The sequence below is a fragment of the Lytechinus variegatus genome, chromosome 7 (assembly GCF_018143015.1).
Source record: "Lytechinus variegatus isolate NC3 chromosome 7, Lvar_3.0, whole genome shotgun sequence".
In the NCBI taxonomy this organism is placed as follows: domain Eukaryota; kingdom Metazoa; phylum Echinodermata; class Echinoidea; order Temnopleuroida; family Toxopneustidae; genus Lytechinus; species Lytechinus variegatus.
In genome coordinates, this window is record NC_054746.1 from 5267642 (window position 1) to 5291340 (window position 23699).

At 36.8% G+C, this 23699-nt stretch overlaps 1 protein-coding gene across 3 annotated transcripts; it reads left to right on the forward strand.

Moving 5' to 3' along the window:
• Positions 1 to 2960: 2960 nt before the first annotated feature.
• Positions 2961 to 18858, forward strand: LOC121418271 (intraflagellar transport protein 43 homolog). Of its 3 annotated transcripts, XM_041612047.1 has the most exons (7): positions 2961 to 3069; positions 8873 to 8995; positions 11436 to 11518; positions 12831 to 12866; positions 15176 to 15225; positions 16523 to 16671; positions 18140 to 18858. In XM_041612047.1, exons 1-7 carry the CDS (start codon positions 3034 to 3036, stop codon positions 18320 to 18322), a joined length of 660 nt encoding a protein of 219 aa, XP_041467981.1. In that variant the 5' UTR covers positions 2961 to 3033; the 3' UTR covers positions 18323 to 18858. The 3 variants fall into 3 exon arrangements, with proteins under 3 accessions (XP_041467981.1, XP_041467982.1, XP_041467983.1); XM_041612048.1 differs by lacking the exon at positions 12831 to 12866; XM_041612049.1 differs by lacking the exons at positions 2961 to 3069; positions 8873 to 8995 and adding an exon at positions 10591 to 10793.
• The last annotated feature ends 4841 nt before the right edge of the window (positions 18859 to 23699 follow it).

Here is a 23699-nt window from a genome sequence, read left to right on the forward strand (position 1 = left end):
GACTCTCCTATACACGGGACCAACATTTGCGTCCTTTCCGATGGACGGAGTGTTTTCCAACTGCATTCACACCTGCACTGAATACGTGGTGAGGCACGATAACACACAACGCTATAGCATCAGATTTTTTTTTGTTAGACGCGTTTCGGCATGAGCGGGACTCGAACCCCTCACGTCAACGATCTCATCCGAAACATGCGCTCTAACCGACTGAGCTACGCTGCCTCTAAAGAAATCTACTACCAACAAAGAAAATTCAACATTTACAGTTTGCAGGAGAAGGGTTGTGTTTATAAGCAGATTGCTTTAAAAAATGACAAATGACAAAGAGTCACGGGTGAGAGAATTGAGAGAGCTAATCCCATAGACAAATAAATATGTTATATGCAAATGTTATTTAAATGAGGCTTTTCCGCGGGTGCTACACCTTTCCGTCTACACATCAAATCTTACGCTTTTTCCTTTCCTTTATAGTCTTTTCTCCGTTTTTTAACTTTGATATATTTTTTTACATATATATTCAGTAAATAAAATGGTATCCTACACTTCTCTTATGCTTTTCTTTCCTCCTTTTTTCTGTTCAATTGTTCTTGGCCCTTGTAGAACTTTAGGGGGCCATGATAGTGCTATGCGGTTGGGCTCGGGGGGGGGAGCCCCTAGTCTACAAATGTAGACCCACATCTGCAGTGTGTGCACCTCAGCTGATTCAACGAGTCTGCATAGCAGACTAGGTCTACTGAGGCTCCAGAAATGGCTCGCTTCGCTCACCCTTTCAGGCTGGTTTGCTTCGCAAACCAGTAGCAGATCCCACCTCACGAGCCATTCAGAGTCTGCATAGCAGACTAGGGAGCCCCTGGAACTTCTTGTCATCAAAGCCATTTTAAACCTCGCAGATTGCCGCTTTTTTAATCAAATCGCGGGTATATAGCTTGAATACAACACATTTATTCAACTCATTTGCGCAACCAAATATTTTGAGGTGGCACAGCACAATGTGGGAAAATGTGTAAAAGTCACCAGTGAGCAAAGCGAGCTGGAAAAATTGCCTATTGAAATTAAATTCTAATTATGTGATATATTTTTCCATATATTCAGCAAATAACACATTTCATTGTTCTCCTATAATTTCTTTTATTTCCCCTTGCGTGTAGATCACCCAGTATACCCTCCTGTATATGCCAGTGATTGAATGAAAAAGCTTAATGTCGGAAGGGTCCCTATACAGGAGGCGTAATGAAGGTTGAAGATAAATAGCCCCTACTGCGTTGGGTCTGGGGCAGAGCCCCGGTATCTTAATTGTATAAAATTTAGCAAGCATTTAATATTATAACACAATGTTGCATGCAGTCCATCTTTCTTCCCGCTCTTTATCTTCAATCCTCGGCAGCCCAGTCTTGTAATTAAGTAATGGTTTTTCCTTGTCCCTTTTCTTCGTTTTCAAATCAAGCTTTTGGCTAACTCAATTCTACAGCAAGTTCATTTCCCGCTAATGTTTGCCATTTCGTCATCTTTTAATTTATTTCCCTTAGTCTACTAATCATGCTATTGCATTTCTTGGCCTATTTCGGAATGATTTGTTCCTTCTTAAATGTTCTTCTTTCATTTCTTTTCCCCCCAATTTTTATAAATATTCTTTTTTCGTGGCTTTTATCACTTTTCCCTTTCCTTTTCCTCCTTTCATTTTCTCCTTTCCTTCCCCTTTTCCTTTCTTTCTCCCTCTCTTTTCTCACTTTCCTGTTTTTATTTTCCCGGTGATATCCGCAGGGGCGCGGGGCTCCCCCTGCCCCCGCCTGTAATTACGCCACTGCTCATTGCTTTCTGGTTTTCTTCCCCCCCCCTCCATCTCTCCATTTTGCCATGCTTTAATTCATTTCCCCTGCATGTCTCACTCATTTATTATTATTTCGATTATTTTGATTAATTTTGTTCTTGATTCTCATAAGTTCCTTCCCTTTTCCCTATTTCCTCCTGTTCTCCCTTAGGCCTATTCTTTTCTTGACCCCTTTTTCATTCTTACCCCCTTGGAGGCCTTTTATTCCAACCTCTTTCCTATTTATTTCCTTTCTTTCACTTTCCCTTTCTTAATTCTTTCTCCTCGGTTCCCCTTTTTCCCCATTTCGTTTTTAATTTTCCGAATCCGAAATCCTCGGGGGGGGGGGGGGGCTGCACTAGCGTACCTAAGGGGGGGGGGCAAAGGTAGCAGTCTGCCCCCGGCCTGACGAGCTTGAAAACCTATTATGCCCCCCTGACGAGCTTGAATACATATTTTGCCCCTCCCCATGGCTGTTACGCCACTCGAAGGTGGGGCCGGGGAAGGGGGAGGTGTGTGGGGGAAGATAGGAACGTGAAGGACAAGGTTACAGTTTTGGTGTGTGGCATATGTGCGGGTGTATTCTTCTTTTTTTCACCTCTATTTTCTGTATTCACATTTCTTACTTCTTTCAGTGCATTGTAAAAATGAATGGATCAACTTACAAATTTATGTGTGTGTTTATGATTTACTTATTTTACTGATACCTTGATGTATTATTCATGCAAGTATGAAGTTATTATGATGTATTTTTTATGAAGTTATGAAATGAATGAAGTCAGTCCAATTCACTAGCTGGAAGAAGCAATAAAAGAATACTAAAAAGAAAAGAACTAAAAATTTCCTTTGGCCTTAATATGCTTGATTTCAAGTACTTTAAACATGATTTCATATATTTGTGTGTAATTGTCTCTGCCCTCGCTCCTTGATAATTCATCATCCTCCATAAGCATAATTCGCTTGAATCATAGAGATATATCAGAGAGATGTATACTAATTACGTAGGCCTATACATATACTCATCTCCGTGGCTTGGATTGTATTGGCATCATAGAGATATATACATGTTGTGTAGTTATAACAGAAAATACCATTGGTCAAAAACTCTATGTTTATAAAGCTTAGGCCAATCAGAGGAATCGATCTAAAACCTAATGATATTCTCACATTTTTTGTATGGAGCTCGCATCGTCAAGATCTGAGCGGCAGAGCTAGCCTAAGTTATGGATGAAAATCTGGATTTTACGTCTCAAAAAAGAGTGAGTTTTGTACTTTGCGATAGATTTGGGTTTATAATAACTATTTTAAGGTACAAACAATAAATTGTTCAGTGCTGTCTCTGCTCAGTCGTTTCGAGATGGCTAAGCTAAAAACCCACGGCCCGCTTAGCTACACCGACTAACCAGAAACCGGGGAGCTCCCCCGCCTGCGATGCCGGCGTCATTGAACCCTGTTCTCGATACCTATTCGTGGGTGCGACGGTCGACGGCGGAGCTCCCACTGAGCTGTGTGGGTGATTTTAAAGGTAAATTCCAGTTGTGGTAACGAAATCAAAATGAGTTCGTACAGAATCCAATGAAATGACGACCAAAGTGTCTGTGTTAATAAAACATAATTATGTGCCAAAGGATTCTGGAAGAAATTGTGTAATTGCTGAGAAATCAGCAAATAAGTACAGGATTCGAGTCAAACGTCGGGCACAACATTCAAGGCAATATACACTGTCCCACGTGCGCTTATCTGTGTTGATGATCTTCAGTGTGAACATTTTTCAGCGTATACATTTCATGATTTCACAAAGTTCAGCTTATGTAACTGTACCAGATCTAGAAGACTAGATCCTCGATATAGCCTTGTTTTACAGACTTTCTCATGAAATCAGTATTTACTGCAACTACTGGTATTTCTCTTAAGTCCGGTGTAGATCCTATTGGTGAGTGGAGCCAGCACAGTTCAGCGTACCTCGGGCGAAATTTGTGCTGGCTCGACTCCACTTCACTACCGCTACACTACGCTCCACCTACGTGAATTTCGGGACGGTGAACTCGATCGGATATCCGAGTCACAAAGGTGGGATGGAAATCATGTTTATTGTAAAATGAACGAAAAAAATATAACAAGAAAGATTAATAACTTAATATCTTACTCTACATCCGTATTTCACTCCTCGTCCAGCCTCCGGTTATCCTAAAAATTGGTGATTTTGGGCCAGTATCAATTTCCTTACACATATTACGGCCGATTTCAAAACATCGCATGCCAAGCGATGTCTTGAAAACGGCCGTGAGAACGCATACGATGGCCTGTGTGTGAGTGCAGTGAACCAGAAGTCTGAAACCCTGGGGTTAGTTGATTGTACATCACATCGCAGTAGGATACGGATGAATAGGATTTCTCCTGTAGATATCCTGTCTTAACGTCGAGGTTGATAGTAAGCTTTTTCGGTATTGATATTTTCAATACCGGTATTACTAATAGCTTCAATACCGGTATACCGACTAATACCGAGTAAATTCCCAATTTATTGTGCAAACAGTGTCCAATGTTTATTTAGCCCTGATATGGCCTCGGATAAAGAGGGGATGCTTGTGGTCAGCTGAGGAATGCTCAGCATGGTCCGTTCTCATTGACAAAAACTTTCTCTTTCTTTACCAAAAGTAAATACGATCATGCTCTCTCCCCAACGAGAGCTGTGAATTACCTGTGCATGGGTGCAAAATTATCTCAGCAAGCACATGGTACGAAATCAATAAGTCAAGTTGCCAAATGCTACACCGCACAAACTCACTGCTACTTACTTTGCTAAACGTGTGTAACATGCCCTAACTTCCAAGCACCAAAATTCCCTGCTAAAACTGTCAAGGATATATGCGTGATTTTCCCTTCACCGATCTGGCCCCACTCATTCACATTCAGATTCGCCCCTTTTGTTTACCACTCACATCAACACGTGTTCGTCGAAGGTTCAAAGTTTGTTGACCTCAAATTTTGACGTCTCGTACATAACTTTTCTTATAAATGTCCATTGTGTTGAACCCCCCCCCAAACTTCTTATCCCCCAGCTGCCTCTTTCTCACTCATTTTTTCTTGCTTTTGTTTTTCTTTATCTCCCCAGCCCCTTAATTCTTCACTCTCTCTCTCTTTCCCATCGGCCCATTCTCTCCCCGTAACCACCCTCTCTTACCACGAACAATCTACATCCTCTTCTCTGAATCTCGATCTTCCCCTCTTTTTTTGTCAATTTCATCTTTCACACATGCCAAATTTTAGTTGATCAACTTCTTATCACCCCACGAGACCATCATACAATCAATCCAATAGTTTATTTTATTTTATTCATGACAGGACATGCACAAAACGGATACAACACCCATCACAAATCACACAAATATTCTCAGCCACTTTCTTCCATTTACGATCACTTCACAGATCAAAATAAACAAAGAGGGATGGCGTAACATTTTTTTCCTGTTAATTTTATCAACATTTTCTGTCTTTTTTTATTTTCATATTTAATTTATTTATTCATTAATGTATCTATTTTTTTTGGGGGGGTCAGACGATTTTTGTAGCAGGCTTATAGTATAAAAGTAAACTTGTCATAATTGAAACAAGTCAAGAGCAGTCCAGAAAAAAACATTGCATAAAGAAAAAAAAGTGTTAATCCCTGTGGTTTGTCAATGCACAGCACCCCCCCAAAAAAAAAAAAAAAAAAAACTCAGTGGTCATTCCCATTGATACAAGTTAAGAGCAGTCCGAGAAAAAAAAAACTTGCATAAAGAAAAAACAATTGTTAATCCCTGTGGTTTGTCTGTCAACGCCCCAAGCCAAGGTTGATAGTTTGTCGAAGCCCACAATACACCACGTGGTCAAAAGGCAGGCTAGGGAGTGTTTCAAAAAGAGTTTTGTCAGTGATTTTGTTTGTGTAGAGGGATGTTACAAGCTAGCAAACCCTCGCATGTGATTGGCGGAAAGCAATCTGTTGTTGAAACCACTGAAAAAAACTCTTCATGAAATGCTCTCCTTCTCGGTCGACTTCGTTGTTTACTGTAGCTGTGTACACGAGTGCATGGAGCTGAGCCGACATGCACCCCAGTATCAGTAGCGGTGGGGCCGAGGCCTTATGCAGCGGCTAACGGAGCTCAGACAGTAGTTAAGGGGCGATGTATTCATTTCGAGGTTAGATTATTGGATTCTGATTTCATTAAATACGTTGAGAGAGCCAAAGAACTTATTGTTTTGACTTAATTTTACTGTAAAAATACCCATAAATGACAATACAGAAGAAAATACCGGTATGATATTTTCAACTTTTGGTATGACGGTATTTCGGTATTGAAATTTCAACGGCGGTATCCATACCGGTATGACTTTCATACCGAACGGTATTACTAATACCGGTATATCGAAAAAGCTTAGTTGATAGTAAACAAGGCTGCCTAATTCAAACTTGAGAATCTGCACCTGCCATCTGGAATTATAAATCTCATTCCACCAAAATTTGTCAGTCTGAGGATTTTTAAAACTTTCCAATGACTTTGCCTCTACCATTTCTCCAGGTACATTGTTCCAATCTCTTACAACTAATTGAGTAAAAAATTTACTCCCAAAAAGTAACATCCAAAATCTTAACATGAAAAGTTTTAGATTTTGTCCTATAGTTTGTAATGTTAGAACAGAATTCACCTAGTGTCGGGCTCGCTTGTTGGACGCATTACATTGAAACATTAGGATGAGGGAGAATGCACTGTTTACTATACCACTACCAGTCACAATTCTTTGACTCACTAATATTACATGTACATGTATCTGTTAAAACTGCTTAACTACAGCATCTAGCGCGTTGAGAAAAGGGTGATCTTTTCTACTGCACTCTTCGATTTCTCCTTAACTACCCCTTTTGACGGAGAAAACAAAGCGTGTGAATGAAAATTAACATCCGCATAATCTGCAGGTTGGATATCGAGTTGGAGGAGTTTCTCTAAACAAATATGATTAATTTTTAATTTTTGGTCTTCAGACTTCCCTAGACTTCCATGATCTGTATTTATTCTGTACAATTAGTTATTCTGCTGAACTGCGTTGGCTACACCCACAAGGCAGTACATTAGACTGATATATTTTTGGATGCCTATAACGTTATGACTGCGTTTAAAAGCAGAGGAAGATTTAGACGCTGCAGACTTTGTTTTCCTGGTATTGTTTACTTTATTCAGATCACTGGAATTTTGTGTAAAATTACATGTACGCTATTATAAGGAGAAATGATGATAAGCTTCAAATGACCTGAAACGTACTCTACTTTGATTAAAAAGTGATTTTGAGCATTTTAAAATTTTAATGCGCGCGTACATGTTTGTTGTGACCTGTACATGACCTTTGATGACATGGACAGTTGACCCTTGATCTGAAGTTAATTTGATGATAATATTGTTTATTTTTGATGATTGATGATGAAGATATGATTGATAATGTGATTTTACAAAATGGCGCGTAGATGACGTCACGATGACCATTTGACGTTGAACTTGTTTCGTACACATCGCATGATATTTAAATATTTTGATGAAAATTGATAGAGCACTTTTTCTGATTTTGGTGGAACAAGAAAAGGGTGGAAATAAGAAAAATAAATAATAAAAATAAATAAATAAAAAGAAAATTCGTAGAAACATAAGAGGTGATCTGTCATTAGACAGATCATCTAATTAAAACATCAATAACACAAATAATCTTTAAAAACAATATACCCTTACATGTACCTTGTCTCTGCCTTCAAAAATAATTAATGAATAGGTCACTGTACATACATGTACATTTGTGAAAAATAACTACACTGCATATACATGTATATGTACTTAATTTACTATAACTAGAATAAGGAATGATAGCATTAAAACATGCCTACTGATTAACTATGTGATTTGTCTACATATGTTAAAGTAGGTACATGTAACTGAAAGTGTGAAGAGATTATGATTTATGGTAAAAGGTACATTGTGGCAATCTCAAGAGCAATTTGTCTGAACTACGTGTTGTTCTTGTAGAAACATCGACAAAAGATTGTTTATCGTATAGAATGGCGGGCGATAATTTGTCAATGCGTTTATACATGAGAACACAGGAGGCTCTAGGGAAAAAGTTCTTGCGATGCAATTTTAAATTTGGACCATGTCATCCATGTGGGATTTAACACCAAGTACGGTATGCTGCCCATTTATGTAATCTGTTCAGCGTGTCATAATTTCCTTCTGATCTGCCATACCAAACAATAGAACAATGAAATATATATGGGGAAGGACATATTCCCATTAAAGTTTGTACTCTCGTTCACGTCACTCAGTTCTGTCACGTCATATGTCAGTTCTAGTTAATGCCAGGTTGAAGAGTGTTCTATATGGTTTGTGAATAATTATGTTGACGGAATTACATTTGCGTGCTGTTTTAGTTCCCATGAAGCATTTTTCGTGTATGTTGTCATGTGACTTTATTATTACTACCCCCCTCACATCATACTGAAGATGCTGAAGAAAATGATGAATTAGCATTCTTAGTTCAGAAAAGTGACATTTTTTAGAGAAAAAGAGTGAGAGAGAGGGGGGGGGGGTGAGGGGGTAAATATGATGAATAGAAGCGATTCAAGTGTCACAACAAAGAAGCAATAAAAGGGATATTGATATAGTCAATTGCTATACTTGTGTAAGGTTTCAATATGCGAATAATGTTTTCATATCGTTCAAATTGAAGCTTTGCCAGAGCTTTATTAACAAACTTTGAATGAAGAAATATCGAGATAGGGTTGCTATCGAAAAAAAAAACACTTGAAACTATGGATCATGGACATTGATGAATTAGATCGGTTGACAGAGGTGTCAGATTCCCACATGATGACACATTGAGTATACATTTATGTTCATTTATTCAGAAGTAAGAAAGACTTTCCATTTAAAATTTATACAATTCATTGATTTTAAGACATGATATGAACTTTAAAATGAAAAAGGTTAGACAAATATGTAGAAAGAAATTATTAATGTGCATTGTTTTTTCTAAATTTGACAGAGTGCCAAGCAGGGCCGCAGAGCACGCAAAGCAGCCCAAGAAGCAGCTCAATCTAATGGTGACATCGGAGGGGATGAATCGGCAGAAGATTTGGTAGGACATCCCCCTCCTCCACAGAATCAGGTAAACAGATCGGTCCTTACACCCCCCACCCATTTTAGGGGTTACTCAACTTTATTAATGTGCACCGGTGTAACAAGAAAGTGCGTTAAAGAGGTAGTTTTTGCTGATAAGATGCAGTGCAGACATGACAAACTAAAAAACGTTTGGATTTTCTTATTATCAGAAGAAAAAATAAATGTATCTGGAATTTGGGGGTTAAGTAATTCATTTTATAGGTTTTTCTTTTCTCCACACTAATGTGGATTTCCTTGTGGAACCAGAATTTCCTTGATTACCACTTGTGGTTTCTTCTATGAGCTAGTTTACACTCATTTTCTATTTATATTTTTATTTTATTTTATTGCTATTATTATTTTTATTTATGTTTTTTTTTTGGGGGGGATGGAATGTAAACAGAGGATACAGGAAACGTTTACCTACTGCTATGTATGATGTGTTTTGTTTGTGTACGTGCATGTGTTTCTGTGTGTGTGGGTAGAGTACAAACTTACACAACAATTCTTGCTGACAGATTTTTATTGGATGTTGAGATTTAAAATCAATCTTGTTTTCATCTTACATCCATCTGCTTTGTCACAAATGGATTTACGTACACATCCGGTAGCTGTATCACATATATGTAATTGCTTATACATGTAGCTGTTTGTCATATTTCAAGTATACATGACATTGTTAACGACTGAAATATACCAAGCTAAAACGTTCTTTAAACAAATATTTATCGTAATTGTTGAGCCAATTCAAAACATCTGGGGAATATTTCATGAAACAAAAGCTAACAAAATCCTTGCATCTGATTGGCTCAGATCACAATTTGTCAGTGTAACTGTAAATCACTATTTTGCTTTGTGAAACCCTCCCTACATGTAGGTGTTGATTTGAATTACAAATAGCCTTGAAACAGCAAACATTTGAGGGTTTAATGCATTCTATTAATTAATAAGTAATGAAATATTTTACTCTGTATGTATTATTTTTTTGTGAAGCATCCCCTCTTTCCTTTCTTGTTCCTTCTACTACCTAGAGTTAATTAACAACATTTTTGCCTGATCATAGGCTCACAGTAATCACAGTTATTTAAGTGCAAAGAAGCATTCTGCTTTTCACTGACACCTGTTATAATCTACTGAAATCCTTGAATCTGATGGCTCAGAACAAACAAGTCGATGCAAATCACTGACTGCTTGCTAATTTTGCTTCGTGAAACCAGGGAAGTGTTATGTAGACATAACACCTACATAACACTTCCCTGGTGAAACACTTCCCGTAATTGTGTTCATGAAGCTTCATATATGATCATGCAACCATTTTCACTTGGTAGTAAACAGCAAGGGGTCTCTTGACAGCAGAAGAATTCAGCTCTCATTAATCCTTTGAAGCAAGAACTTCTTTATACACTATCGGGAGCCATTGTATTTGCATGTCTTCTTTACATGCCTTATCTCATCAGTTTGATACAGGGTAGGCTTGTGTGTGCTTGTGTGTGTATTAAGGCAGTGATCTTACCAGGGTAATGTACATGTATGTAGATTTCCCTGGTTACACAATGCCAATCGCTCCAAGTTCTCTCTGCTACAGTCTGGTAAAATGTAGGTACAATGTTCAATCCAGCTTCATTTTTGCTGTTGCCGTGGTTTGAGGAAGCTGTTTCTGTTCAAGAATGCTCATTAGTGGTTTTGGAATGGAATGATTTCAGCATGTGGCCAGATTTTGAGACAGGTGGTGTTTCTGTTAATACAGGATGACATCAATCGACTTTTTCTTTCAGAAAGAATTTGCTAAACTCGCCAGGAAAAATGTAAGATAACATTAATGAGGTTATTAACCTATTTAAGAAGATATACATGTATGCACACTGTATTTGTATGTGTACCTAAAGTAGAGACAAACTTTTGTGTTAATCTAATGTAATGATGGTTTAATAAAAATGCGTATAATAATTGTAATAAAATGTTATTTACTTTGCAACTGTTAGTTTGAGACATGTGTATATATTTTTTGCTTGAGTTCAGGGGGGCGTTTCATGAAAGGACTTGTCAAATGTTTTATCCGACAAGTCCCATTTTATCCGACAGTTACCATAGGAACAGTGCCTCTCAGCCAGCCAAAATCATGGAAAGATGTCAGATCTGACAACTTGTCGCATGAAAATATTGATGAAATGCCCCCCAGTTTATATAATTGGTATTGACATTCAGATGAATGTAAATGAGTTTGCTTTCTGATTTTGGCAGTCAGCTGATGATTTGCTGATACCATAAAAATACTAAAGTTTCAGACTTCTTTGACAGACCCTCCTTGAGCTGCTATAAATCAGTTAGAAAAAAATTGAATATTCATATATATTTGATAAATTGTATATTGTTTTGTTTAGCCATTTTCTTCCCTCTTATTCTATATCCTGATCTCCCCCCCCATGCCCCATCCATCCCCCGTACAGGTTACATCTGAAGATGGTCCAGCACGTCCTCCTAGAAGACAGATGGGATGGGGTGATGACACCGCCAAACCTGTAAGAAGCCGGTAAGTCACGCACATTTTCAACCTTCAGCTTACTAGGAGTTGAACTTCCTTGCATATATTATTTTTGGTTGAATGTTGGATGGAAAAGGAAATATACATGTATGTATATGTAGGTGTCTAATTCAGATGTAATTAATAATTCCATTTGTCTCCCCTTGCTCAAATGTAATGAAAAGATTTGAATGACAGTTTATTTTACTTTGCCGAGTATGATATATCCTAGAGTTTGTCCTGAAATTTGATCAGTTATGCAAGCCTTTGAAATGGCTGTTGACATTTAAGATTAATGAAGAATCAAATACAAAACAATGCTGTGCACAGGTTGTATTGGTTCAGGTCTGTGCATGTTCCCCTTGAAGATCATCTTCTTTTTCCCTGGTCATATTGACCAAAGCACACATAAATGTAACAGGATCTACTTGACCATTTGATTGTTTAATATTAAGCATGTCATCCATTGTCTCGTGTCAGTATGTCATTTATGTATACCAATTAAATATAAGACATGTAACTCTTTTTAGAGTGAGTTATCACTTGGAGATGTTTAAAGGAAACGAGAGGAACAATTTTAAAAAAGTTTCATCAAAATCGGTCACGAAATAAGCAAGTTATGGACGATTAAAAAGTCTTGTTGTACTTACTATGTAGATCCTCAAATTGGCAAACGTGCTTCAAAATGGCTGATTTTTGTGGACAACTCTCCAATTGTTTTGTACACATATTTTCAGATTTTCCCCTTTATTTTACATATTGCACATGATCTCCTCCTGACCTTGTCATATATGGTGTGGATTATATTTTCCCATGACATATGTTGTGCTCAGAAGGAGGCAAGATGCAATTTGAAAGATAATGAGAAAAATCTGAAAATTTGTGTACAAAACAAATGGAGAGTTGTCCACAAAATCAGCAATTTTGAAGCACGAATGCCAATTTGAGGATGCCCATAGAAAGTAAAACAAGAGTTTTCAAACTCCCATAACTTGCTTATTTCATAACCGATTTTGATGAAACTTTTTTTAAATTGTTCCTCTCATTTTACTCTTTCCAATAAGATTACTTCTCTTCTTGGGTTTTGGTTTCCTTTAAAAAAAAGTGGTGACACCCATGTTTCATTTTAGCCATACTGACATTTTGTGTTTGTACAGTGTATCCTAGTAAGTGTGAATGTATTGTAAGTTAACAAAGATAGTCAAATGAAAATTATATCATTGATCCTGAGGAGACCTGTTTGTGATGTGCTCATTTTTAGTTCGCATGAATTTATTCGTTATTGAATGCTTGAATTTTACAACAACAAAAAACATCATAGTGGAAACGTTGATGAATTGGAAGCATTTTCAGCAAAGTAAGTTCATTTTATAGACGTGAGGACTACTGCTTCTGATTTCCAAAATGCTCTTTGTTGTGTGTGCTTATAATTCTAAATTATTTTTACTTTTGTTCACTGGCTTTTAACAATTTCCTGGATTGCTGTTGTGCTTTGTCTTCCTACATCTTCTCTTTTCTGCTCTTATTTTTCAACACATGAATTCACATCTACACCCCGATGGTTTTTACACTCATTAATGCTTCCTCTATGCACTTGTTTGTCATTTACTACACTTTCTCAAATTCATATTGCCATGGAAACGTGATATGAAAGACGTAAATAAGTGTGAGAGCTTCAAGGATCTATGAGCTATTCTCATATATTTGACCTTTTAATTTTTTTTTACAATATTGACAATATAAGGATTATAAACAAAGTGTAGTACTCCATGTTTGCAACTAATTTGATGTGATGTAATATATTTTTTGTCTATTTTGCATCTTGCCTCACGAGGTAGAATATTGCTGTGTCATGTGATAACTTTCTTTTATACCACAACTGGTGTATTATGCATTGAAAAAAGAAAAAGAAAATGAAAAGAAAGAATTAGGTATCACATGAAATACTCAGAAGATTTAGGCCTACTTTCTTTTCAACACCCTTGTAAAACATAACCTCATTCTTTTTTAGTGACAATATTAATATAAAATCCATTTTCTTATTTGACTTAAATACCCAATGACAAATACAAGTCGTTACTAATACCGTTTTTAGGGGGGCGGGTATAAACGATGCTAAAATGAGTTTAAAAAAAAAATATTTGTAAAAAAAATAATCAAGCACATCATTGAAGTGAAACTATTCTATGTGAATGTTATTCTTGATATCCCCTCCTGCATGACTTTTTTTTCTTCTGAATTATTCTCATTTCCTTTTCTCCTTGTATGAGGAATACCTTTCATGACTAACTTGATTCTCTAATGAGAGAAAGCCGTCTCCCTTTTTCCCATTTTTTCCTCTTATTTTCTAGTTGCAAATGAGATATTGTCTTTATGAAGGCTGGGATGTATTTTCTATTTTGTTTTTCATCCGAAATTAGAAAGTTCCGAATGATTCGCACTTATCATTATTTGGATTTTGAAGAGACATACCGTAGGTCTTCAAGAATACCATAGGTTTTATTTCTAACGGTTACCCGCGCTCTTTCGTTAACCGCGTCGCTAAGAAGAAGAGCGCCCCGTCCGAACAGCTTGCGCAATTTAAATCCGCTATAGTAATCCCGTTTGTTGATGGTATCGCGCATCTTCTCCGCCGGCGCTTGGAGAGGCATGGCATCCGAGTTATATTTAAGTCCGATAGCATCCGCAGCCAGCTAGTCCGTCCGAAAGACCGCCCGATCCCCGACAGACGCGATGGGGTTGTTTATAAGATCCCTTGCTCGACCTGCGACAAAGTCTACATCGGTGAGACTGGTAGACCTGTGGGGGAACGCATGAAGGAACATCGCCGTGATGTTCGGCTTAGGCGCACCGATAGCTCTGCTGTTGCAGAACATGCTTGGGACTCCGTTCATCTACCTAACTGGGATGAGGTCAGCTGCATCGCTAATGATAAGCATTGGTATACGCGGCGCATTAAGGAAGCGATCCAGATCCGTTTGCATCCGAGCAATATCAACAGGGACAGCGGCATTGAGATCCCTGATGAATGGTTACCTACCATCCGACGGCATACTGCATCCACAGTTCACAGCGCGCGGCGCCCGCACCAGCGGGTGCCTGACACCAGCGCGGACGCTGATTGGCCGGCTGCATCGGCCAATCACAGCGCGCGGTGCACGCCCGAGCGGGCACCAAGCACCAGCGCGGACCCTGATTGGCCAGCGGCTCCGGCCAATCACAGCGCGGCTCACGCCCGAGTGGAGCCAGACAATAGCTCCCGACGCTATATAACCCGTGCGCAGCAGCGTCTTTGCTCATTGCCTGACGAAGTCTAGCAGCTTGCAGACGAAACGTCGCTTTCCTACTACGTTTGCTACATCGTGAGACAACTGGTTATTTCTTCTACTCAATACCATAGGTGTTAAAACCTTTTTTTTTTCAAAATTGAGAAACCATTTTAGGAAACCTGAGAAAAAGCTGTACACGTATTTTAGAATGATGACATCCATGACAATAGTGGCCATTTCATATTATCTGAAACGTTCTCCGAAGTAATTTCTGTAGACAACTTTTTGTAGGTGAAAGAAGGTGTCCTATTATGTTGTAACTAGAACTGAGAGCTTTCCCCTAGCTGTCCTCAAAATATGAAAATACAATATATATTGTGTATTGATTGTTTTGCAGCGATAGAGTAGAGCAAGAATCAAAATCCAGGGCACAGGACTCGGACGATGGTAAGTTTGAAAATATCATCTTTTTTTGCTGAATAGTGTTTTTTATCGCATAACGTTGTTTATTTCAATACATGAACATTTCATACTGACTGGATATCATAATTGCACAAGGAAACAATCTTTATTATTAGGTTCTTTGTTTTAATAAATAATGCATTTATAAACATATATTGTCATTTTCTACCGATTTTATTTTTGCACATTTGTAAACCCCGACTAGTGAGGAGAGCTTCATAACAGAAACTAGTTTTTCTTTTAGTCATCCTCAGGCACTAGTCGGTGGTAATTTCTTCCTCTTGTACACATCTTGTTGTCTTTTGCCTGGAAAAAAAAATTAAAATGGCTGTAATTATAATGTATTAGAGTTGAGCTACATGTAGAACTTTTCATTTCCATAGTTGAATTTTCCTGTTTTAGCACTAAATCGAGTATCATTTGTGATGATGATAAAACATAAATTGATAATGATGATGTATGATAACAGTGATTAAATGGAGACAAACATTAAAATGTGAATATTGTGGATATGCGGAAAGTAAAATTATGTAAAACCTTGGTAACATTACTGAAAAATGTGTAATTGATGGCAGGATTAAATTCTTTGAATGCACTGAGCGCTGGAAGTGGCAGCTCGGGGTAATGATATTTGCAATTTGCATCCTCTGGAAAAGGCAGCTATTGGTAATATCTTTAAAGGGGAAGTTCACCCTGAAGAAAACTTTGTTGTAAAAATAGCAGAAAAAATAGTAAAAAATATTGGTGAAGGTTTGAGGAAAATCCGTTAAAGAGTAAGAAAATTATTAGAGTTCAAAGTTTTGGATTTGTGACGTCATAAACGAGCAGCTGCCCCATGCGTTATGTAATATAAAAGCGTGAATTTCAAATTTTGTATGGTTCCTGATGACTTCATTTTGTTTTCTATTCATGATCAGGTGTGAAATGATTTGTCTATTGATATACAAAAGGTACAGTAAAAGCTATTTTCAATTTTCTGAGAAAATGACATTTCATTTTTTTTTACCATTCGCTATGTAGGAATGCTGCTCGCATATGACGTCACAAATCAAATAATTGAAATTCTAATAACTTTTTAATTATTTGATGAATTTTTCTCAAACCTTTGGCAATATTTTTTAGTATTTTTCTGCTATTTTTACAATAAACTTTTTGTCAGGATGAACTTCCCCTTTAATGTGGTGTTTAACTGGTGTGATTATGGGGGTAAATATGAGATATAAATTAGATTCCTAGAAGATGATGAGAATCGATTAGTCTGTATGCTGTGGTCAATTTTCAGACATGCCGGTCATCCCAGATCTTGATGACGTCCAGGAGGAGGATATGGCCACTCAGATAGCCGCCCCACCGAGTGTACCGGTCAACAGGGTTATCACCTATCGAGAGCTAGATAATGACCTCCTAAAACATTCACAGCTACTCACACTGGTTAGTAAGATATACATAAATATTGAGGATAAAATTAGTTAGATATTGATGCACATAGCATATCACACCTCAAGGGGAAAGATGCCGTGGGGGCTTGAAACACAGAGTTTGCGATAAGTGTGGTCGATACGTTCAAATGATTCAGTGTATGGGTCATGGCTGCTTCTAATAATTTAGGGTTCAAAGGGTTCAGTAAAAAAAAAAAATGCCTGCCATAACACCGAGTCCAGGGCAATGGGATGATAACCTTCCATTGATGTGGATTAGTGACTTCAATTTTTTTATATTGATTTCTGGGATTTATATGAATAATTCCCTGGATTAATTTAATGTTAACTGCTCATATCAGCTTGAGACTAAATAATTAACATTATCAGTCCATATGATACACAGCATTGGACAGAAAAGATGGCTTCTATCTTCATGATGTTGTTAGCACTTCATCAAAATATCCTCGTTGATTTTTGAGGGTCAAAGTTCCTTTACTCATATCTTGAAACTTTTCAACTTTTTCATAGTTGATGATAAACAAAATTGTCTTGGACACATCATGAGATTAATTATATTGGGAGATAAATAGTATACAGTCTTTGTATCTGAAATTCAGAGGTTGTTTTATGACGTTGATTCTCTGAATGACAAATTCAGATCGTTCAAATGGGTATTAAGTCGGTTCAAAATGGGTATTAAGTTCAACTTACAGTTTGACTTGAATGACTGAATGCAGGGAATCGATCATCAGGAAGGCCTCAATGTTGGTTCTGGTGATGGTGATGCTCTGACATTGACTTTAACGTGCAGGGCAATCTAAATATGAGCTTTAAACTTCAAATTTCCAACCTCACTCTCAACCCATTGATCCATAGCTCCTGTCCTGTATGACTTCAGTGCAGATAGTGAAGCTGTACTGCTAGATAAGGCAACCCACCCAACACAAAAAAAATTATCCACCTGTTTATGTTGGGTAGAGTGCAGTGGAGCCTGACACGAGTGTATTCAATCCGAAATTCCCTGTGCGCATAACAATAGGGGGTATAGCGTTGAGGGGAAGTTTGAATTCTTAACATACATGAACAGCATTTTAAAAAGGGCCTCCTTTTGAATGAGATACTGAGCCATGGTAACAAAAGGAGGATTAAACTTCATAGATATTTTTATGAAGGGACTATCTGATCGTCCTGCAACCAGTCAAGCACATCTTATTCAGAGACTTGAAATTAGAAAACGTACCACATTCTAAAGATTAGGTTGGTGAGCATTAAATTTTTAGGGTGATTTTTTTTCCTTCAGATTCCCCCCCAAGTTTAAAGAATCCAGTAATATATTGAAAAAGAAAATTGTATTCTTCAATCAATATCTTTAGATTTCTGATGTGATTTTTCTGTTTTTATGGATGTGAATAGATGCGATTTTGTAAATTCCTAATTTCATAGATATATCTCCTTTTTTTGTATTTTGTGATTGCCAGGACAATGAGATAGACCTGAAGCTGCTGAGCAAATCATTATCAGCTGAAAGCGAAGTGATGGAAGAAGATAAACCCTGGGATTGGGATCATCTCTTTACGGAGGTATCATCTGAATTACAAACAGAGTGGGACCAGGCGCTTGCCTCACAGAAATCAGATACAAGTATTGTCAGCAAGTCATAATCACTATTAACACAGCTCTCTGAATAGGGCTAGCTCCCCTCCCTTCTCAAACTGAGATTATCAAACATACCGGCCAACTTGGCTTATACATTTCATTATCATTTTTGGTATGCGCAGAACTGCAAACAGTGTTGGACCAGTGACTCGCCTCACAGAAATCAGATACAAGTATTGTCAGTAAGTCATAATCACTAAACACACCTTGAAAGAAACGGAGCAAGTACAGATCATGTTTTAATGAAAAGAATTGCTTTAATGTATGATAGAAGGGCGGTGCAAATGCATCCTCTGAGATGCCGAAGCTGGCAATCGAACCGAGGGATTTTCCAGGTGCCCGAGACCACAGCAACTCCATCTGAAGGTTGCAGCCATTCGATAATCAACCTACACAAACTGCCCCCCTCGCAAATTCATATCAAAGATACAAGACCTTGCTATCAACTTGGCTTATACATTCCATAATGTGGAGCGTTGTGGCCCAGTGGATTAGTCTTCTGACTTTGAAACAGGGTCGTGGGTTCGAATCCCAGCCATGGCGTAATTTCCTTCGGCAAGAAATTTATCCACATTGTGCTGCACTCGACCCAGGTGAGGTGAATGGGTACCCGGCAGGATAAATTCCTTGAATGCATGAGCGCTGAAAGGCAGCTCGAGCAAATTCCGGAGTAATAATAATAACGACGCGCCTCGGAATAGAATATTTCTAGATAGATGGCGCTTTATAAATGCCTATTATTATAATCAATTTGGTGGTCATTCTCCTGTCCTTGCTTTCAGGAAGGGGTTTGACGAGACCAATTAGAGAATGATGTTCAGGAGCCTGTGGCATAAAACTGAAGGATTGATCATATAGTTGGTCTGTTTGCTTGAGTGTACGTTATGAAAATGGAAATCAAGCATACAAATCGGCCCTAGAATCGATCGCTTAGTTTCGAATGACAGGTCCCTAGGGCAACTACCATGGTAATAGGGCTCAGCAGCTAATCAAAATCAAAGCTTTTTATGGTAGTTGCCATAATGGCACAGTTATTGTGATTGTAATATGAAACGGGCTCCAGAATTATTCTATACTTAGCCAAATTTTAGGAGTCATTGTTACAACTTTTATCATGTCGATTTGACATGCAGTCAGCTTTTCCGTTGTCATGGTGTTTTTTAAATTGTTCATGGGATGCAAGTTCGATTCCAATTTTTTGTGTGTCTTTGTAATTTTTTCAGAACAATCATAAAATTGCATTTGATATATGATTGAGGCTAATATAATTATAAATCATATTTTGAGATCTAGGCAGGAAATATTGCACTTGTTTCACCCCAGTCAGACAATATACCCATATTTCAGATTATTATTGTAACTTTGTAATAGGAATCGCATTGATGATCGATAAACTTTCACTCGTGCAAAGTTTCATCTTGTTTACTTTTTTGAAAGATTGAAAGAAACAGGTGATCATAAATCTTGAAGGAGTCTATGAAAATTCCTCTTTATTTGAAGAGGACATAATATTCTCGTTTTCACTATTGTGCGATCCTTCATTAATGCCACGATTGATCTTTTGTTACTGACAGAAATTTTTTTTTGAACTGTTCAAAATTATTTTGAATGATATGATCTGATACTATCTCAGAGCTGCCAAGTAGAACGGATTTTCCGTATTTAGTTCTAAAAAATGAGAATACTGATGGTTAAATGCAAAATACTGATTTCTCGAGTTTCATTTTTATGTGTTCTATGGTATTTCTTTTAAAATACTGATTTCCTCACCAAAATACTATTTTTCAGCTTTAAAAATACTGAAAAGTTCTTGTTCAGGTTGGCAGCTCTGCTATCTGATACGATTCACTATAACTACTCCACGATTAAGATCAATGTTTAAATTGTGGCACAAATCGTAAGAGTAGGAACTAGGTATTAATTGGCAAAATGTTGAGGGATATCCATAATTTAACAGGACTGGGGTGTTGAAGATGTTTATATGATAGTCATGACTTGCGCAACTGGTACGCTTATCGATTGAGATATGATCTGTGTTGATTTAAATTTATGTTGTTCACAAGCATCTCAGTGCATTTTTGGCAAACTATAATGATGGTTACAAAATTCAGACCCACTTTTTAAAACCACAGAATATTTGGGATTTAATCTTTATAGGCACGAAGCACGTCAATATTTGTGTGATTTAATTTTTTTTTAGATATCATACATCTACATATTTGCTACCTTTTTCTCTTTTTTTATGCGGTAGTTTGTTTTATTGACATTAAAGTTTCTAAAAAACAATCATTTGTAAAATTTAAGAAGAAATAACTTAAAATCAAACTTTTGATTTGTGATCTTAGAATGAGGAGAGGAGAAACAGACTTAATTTGTACAGATGTAGATATTGTATGTTCTATTTCAAGCTTTGTATATATTGATCTGTATATGTATTCAGATTTTCCTTATTTAATGTACAATTGTGTGAAATAAGAGAAATATATTGATTAACCCACAACATTTAAGTACTTTGTGTTTTCCTTTTCTCTAGTTGCAATTTTCTGAGTGACATCCCATGATTTTTGTTCCATTCAGACATTTCTTACTGATTATAGTTCTCTCTGCTTTTCTCTCTCTAAATCTTACTCTTGTTTTTTCTCTCCTTTTGTCTGTCCAGCTATGGAAATAGGGCTTTATTGTGCTTCTCACTGGCATTCAATGTGATTTTGGGTTGTGATTACATGGTTTACATATAAAAAGATTGATTACTTTTGTTTTTCAGATTACTTATTCATTTAAAGAAAAATGAAGCGTGCTAATTTGAGAATTTCTAAGGCAAGATATTCGTCTTGCAAACGGTGATAATGCAGAAAACTTCATTGTTGCGCAACTTATTGGCTTTTGATAGTTAATATCACTCTTCACCACATTTTTTTTCTCCCTTGCCCTTCACTCCTCTCTTTCACATTCAAACCATACTGCATAAACAACACAAAACCAATAGTTTGAAAGGCATGAGGCAACCAGATTTATTTGGTGCTTCTCTACACAATGAGTTCAACGACACCTGGTCGCCCACATTTTTGAATATTTTTTATGTTTTTGTCATCAAATGATGTGTATAATACAATGGGAGTGAATCTGATCTTTTTTTCAGGTAGTATTACTATCACAATCTACAAATTAAAATTAAAAAAAGAAAGATACTGAAATAACATGAAAAAAAAATAATGAATGGCCCATAAATAGTAACTATATTGCATATTGATCATAAACTTAGCCCAACAAATAGAGCCTTCTACAACACCATTTACAAATTCCTTTGTACAACAGAGGGGGAAGAAGAGGAAACACTTGGTATCTAAGAGCATTTCAGTTGTAAATGCAAATTAAATTCAAGAAGATATATATCACACATCTCTCAAATGTTAATTTTCATTAATGATTGAGGAATATGCAAGGTTATTCACACCTTTACCGCTAATCGCAAGTGCATGTCCATCATTGTATTGTTAAAAGCCTTAAAAAATGAATACTACATATCGTGAAAAAACAAAAAGACAACACAAGGAAGCAGAACCAAACTTATCTTTAAAAAATGTAAAAATATAAATCAAAACATCTTTTTCTCCTCAATGGGTCATGTTAAGAAGTGTAATTAACAAAAGAAAATTAAAATCATTCTTCCAAAGAGAAACAAAGATATTATTGCTGGAATTATGTAGAAAAAAAAATCATGCCAGACAGAAGAAGGGGTTTAGTGAAGTAAAGTGATTAATTAACCTCTACCGAAATAGTAAGTTCATGTCATCATTTCATAGAAAGTAAATTCATGAAAAATTCAATTCAATTCCCAGATAATTGTGCCCACTGTATGGAACAAATCCACCCAAAATGTTGATCTGAATAAAAGGAGAAAATCCAACAAGCATAACGCTGAAAATGTCACCAAAATCGGAGGTGAAATAAGAAGGTTGTGATATTTTTAAGTTTCACTAAATTTCACAAAACGGTTCTCTGCACATCCTGGTCGGCATGTAAATGAGGGGACTGATGACCCACTCACTGTTTCTTTTGTATTTCATTATATGAAATAAAATATTTGAATTATCTTCTCATTGTAGTGTGAAAACAAAATATTTTTTCCTTCCTGAACATATGAAATTACCATTGTAGTTCAGTCATGTTGGTCGTTATAGTCGAATCTGTAAAAATTGGATAATTGTATAATTTAAACAGTAATTAAAATAGTGAGGGACATCATTGACCCTTGCATATCACTGAAAAATAAGTGAAACTTCAAAATGTAATAACTTTCTTTTTTTACTTTATGCTCGTTTGATCTATTTCTCAATTCAAACCAAACCAACATTTTTCTGGATTGGACTTCACCCTTAAAAAGTATTGACATTCATCTGGACTTCAAGAAAGTTTTCAGCACAGACAACGTCCTCGGCTGACAATTTGAGTGAAAACCTACGTTTTGATCGGCCGAGATGCACCGGGCCCAAAGACATAAAGCTGAGGGATCCAATCATGGGGCCGATCTCGTTGATTGCTAACATTGATTACTGCATTTGATAAATCACAAAACACAAAAATCAATCACTATGCCTTATGCTTATCAGTGCAGGCCGATTCCTGAACCTATGGCCTGGTTTATAATATGATGAGTTGTTGGTTCAGCTGGAGAGAGTAAAATCATTTACTATTAAAATCACATCTACTCAGAGAACAGAGACAGTGTTTAAGCTAATTACAGTACAAGACCATTGTGTTGAATGCAGGCAGTGCTTGTAATGCCGTCAAGGAGTAGAGGCTTATTATTAGCTGTCGTGTCACAGTGTAAATCATATACAAAATATTTCATTTATTTATTTAAAAAAAAACCCATCTCAAATAACAATTCCAACACCAACACTAAAACCAACCAACCAATCTACTGACAATATTCAACTATAAAAAAAAATACATTTCATAAATGTTAACAAAAAGATTTCAATTCATGTCAAGATAAAACTGTCAACAAGGCTTTTTTTTACACTGTTTTCACAATACATAAAAAAAAATTGGTTCGAAATAGTTGTAACAATAAAAAAGAACACAGAATAACAGACTCGATAATCTCTTGACGGTGAACATTACAAATAAAATGAACTGTACAAATTACTCATTCTCTCTCTTTCTCCCCCATGGAATGCCACTATGTGCTGCCACCTTCTAAAATTAGCACCATAACAAATAGTTTCCACTATTCAAATAATAATAAATAACGATGGTAACAACAGAAGAAAAACAGCTACAAATCACAATCCTCTCATTTTCACACTCTCCATGACTAAAATATTAATATGCGATGTGATCCGCTATCCTACCTGGAAAATGCCATGAGATTTGGCT

What these genes read in the sequence shown, in the direction of transcription:
- LOC121418271 (XM_041612047.1), top strand. Translation starts at nt 3,034, where the DNA reads ATGGATGAAAATCTGGATTTTACGTCTCAAAAAAGA. An exon ending in GGCACAGGACTCGGACGATG is followed by an intron (nt 15,226 to 16,522) that starts GTAAGTTTGAAA and finishes GTCAATTTTCAG; the next exon opens with ACATGCCGGTCATCCCAGAT. An exon ending in ATTCACAGCTACTCACACTG is followed by an intron (nt 16,672 to 18,139) that starts GTTAGTAAGATA and finishes TGTGATTGCCAG; the next exon opens with GACAATGAGATAGACCTGAA.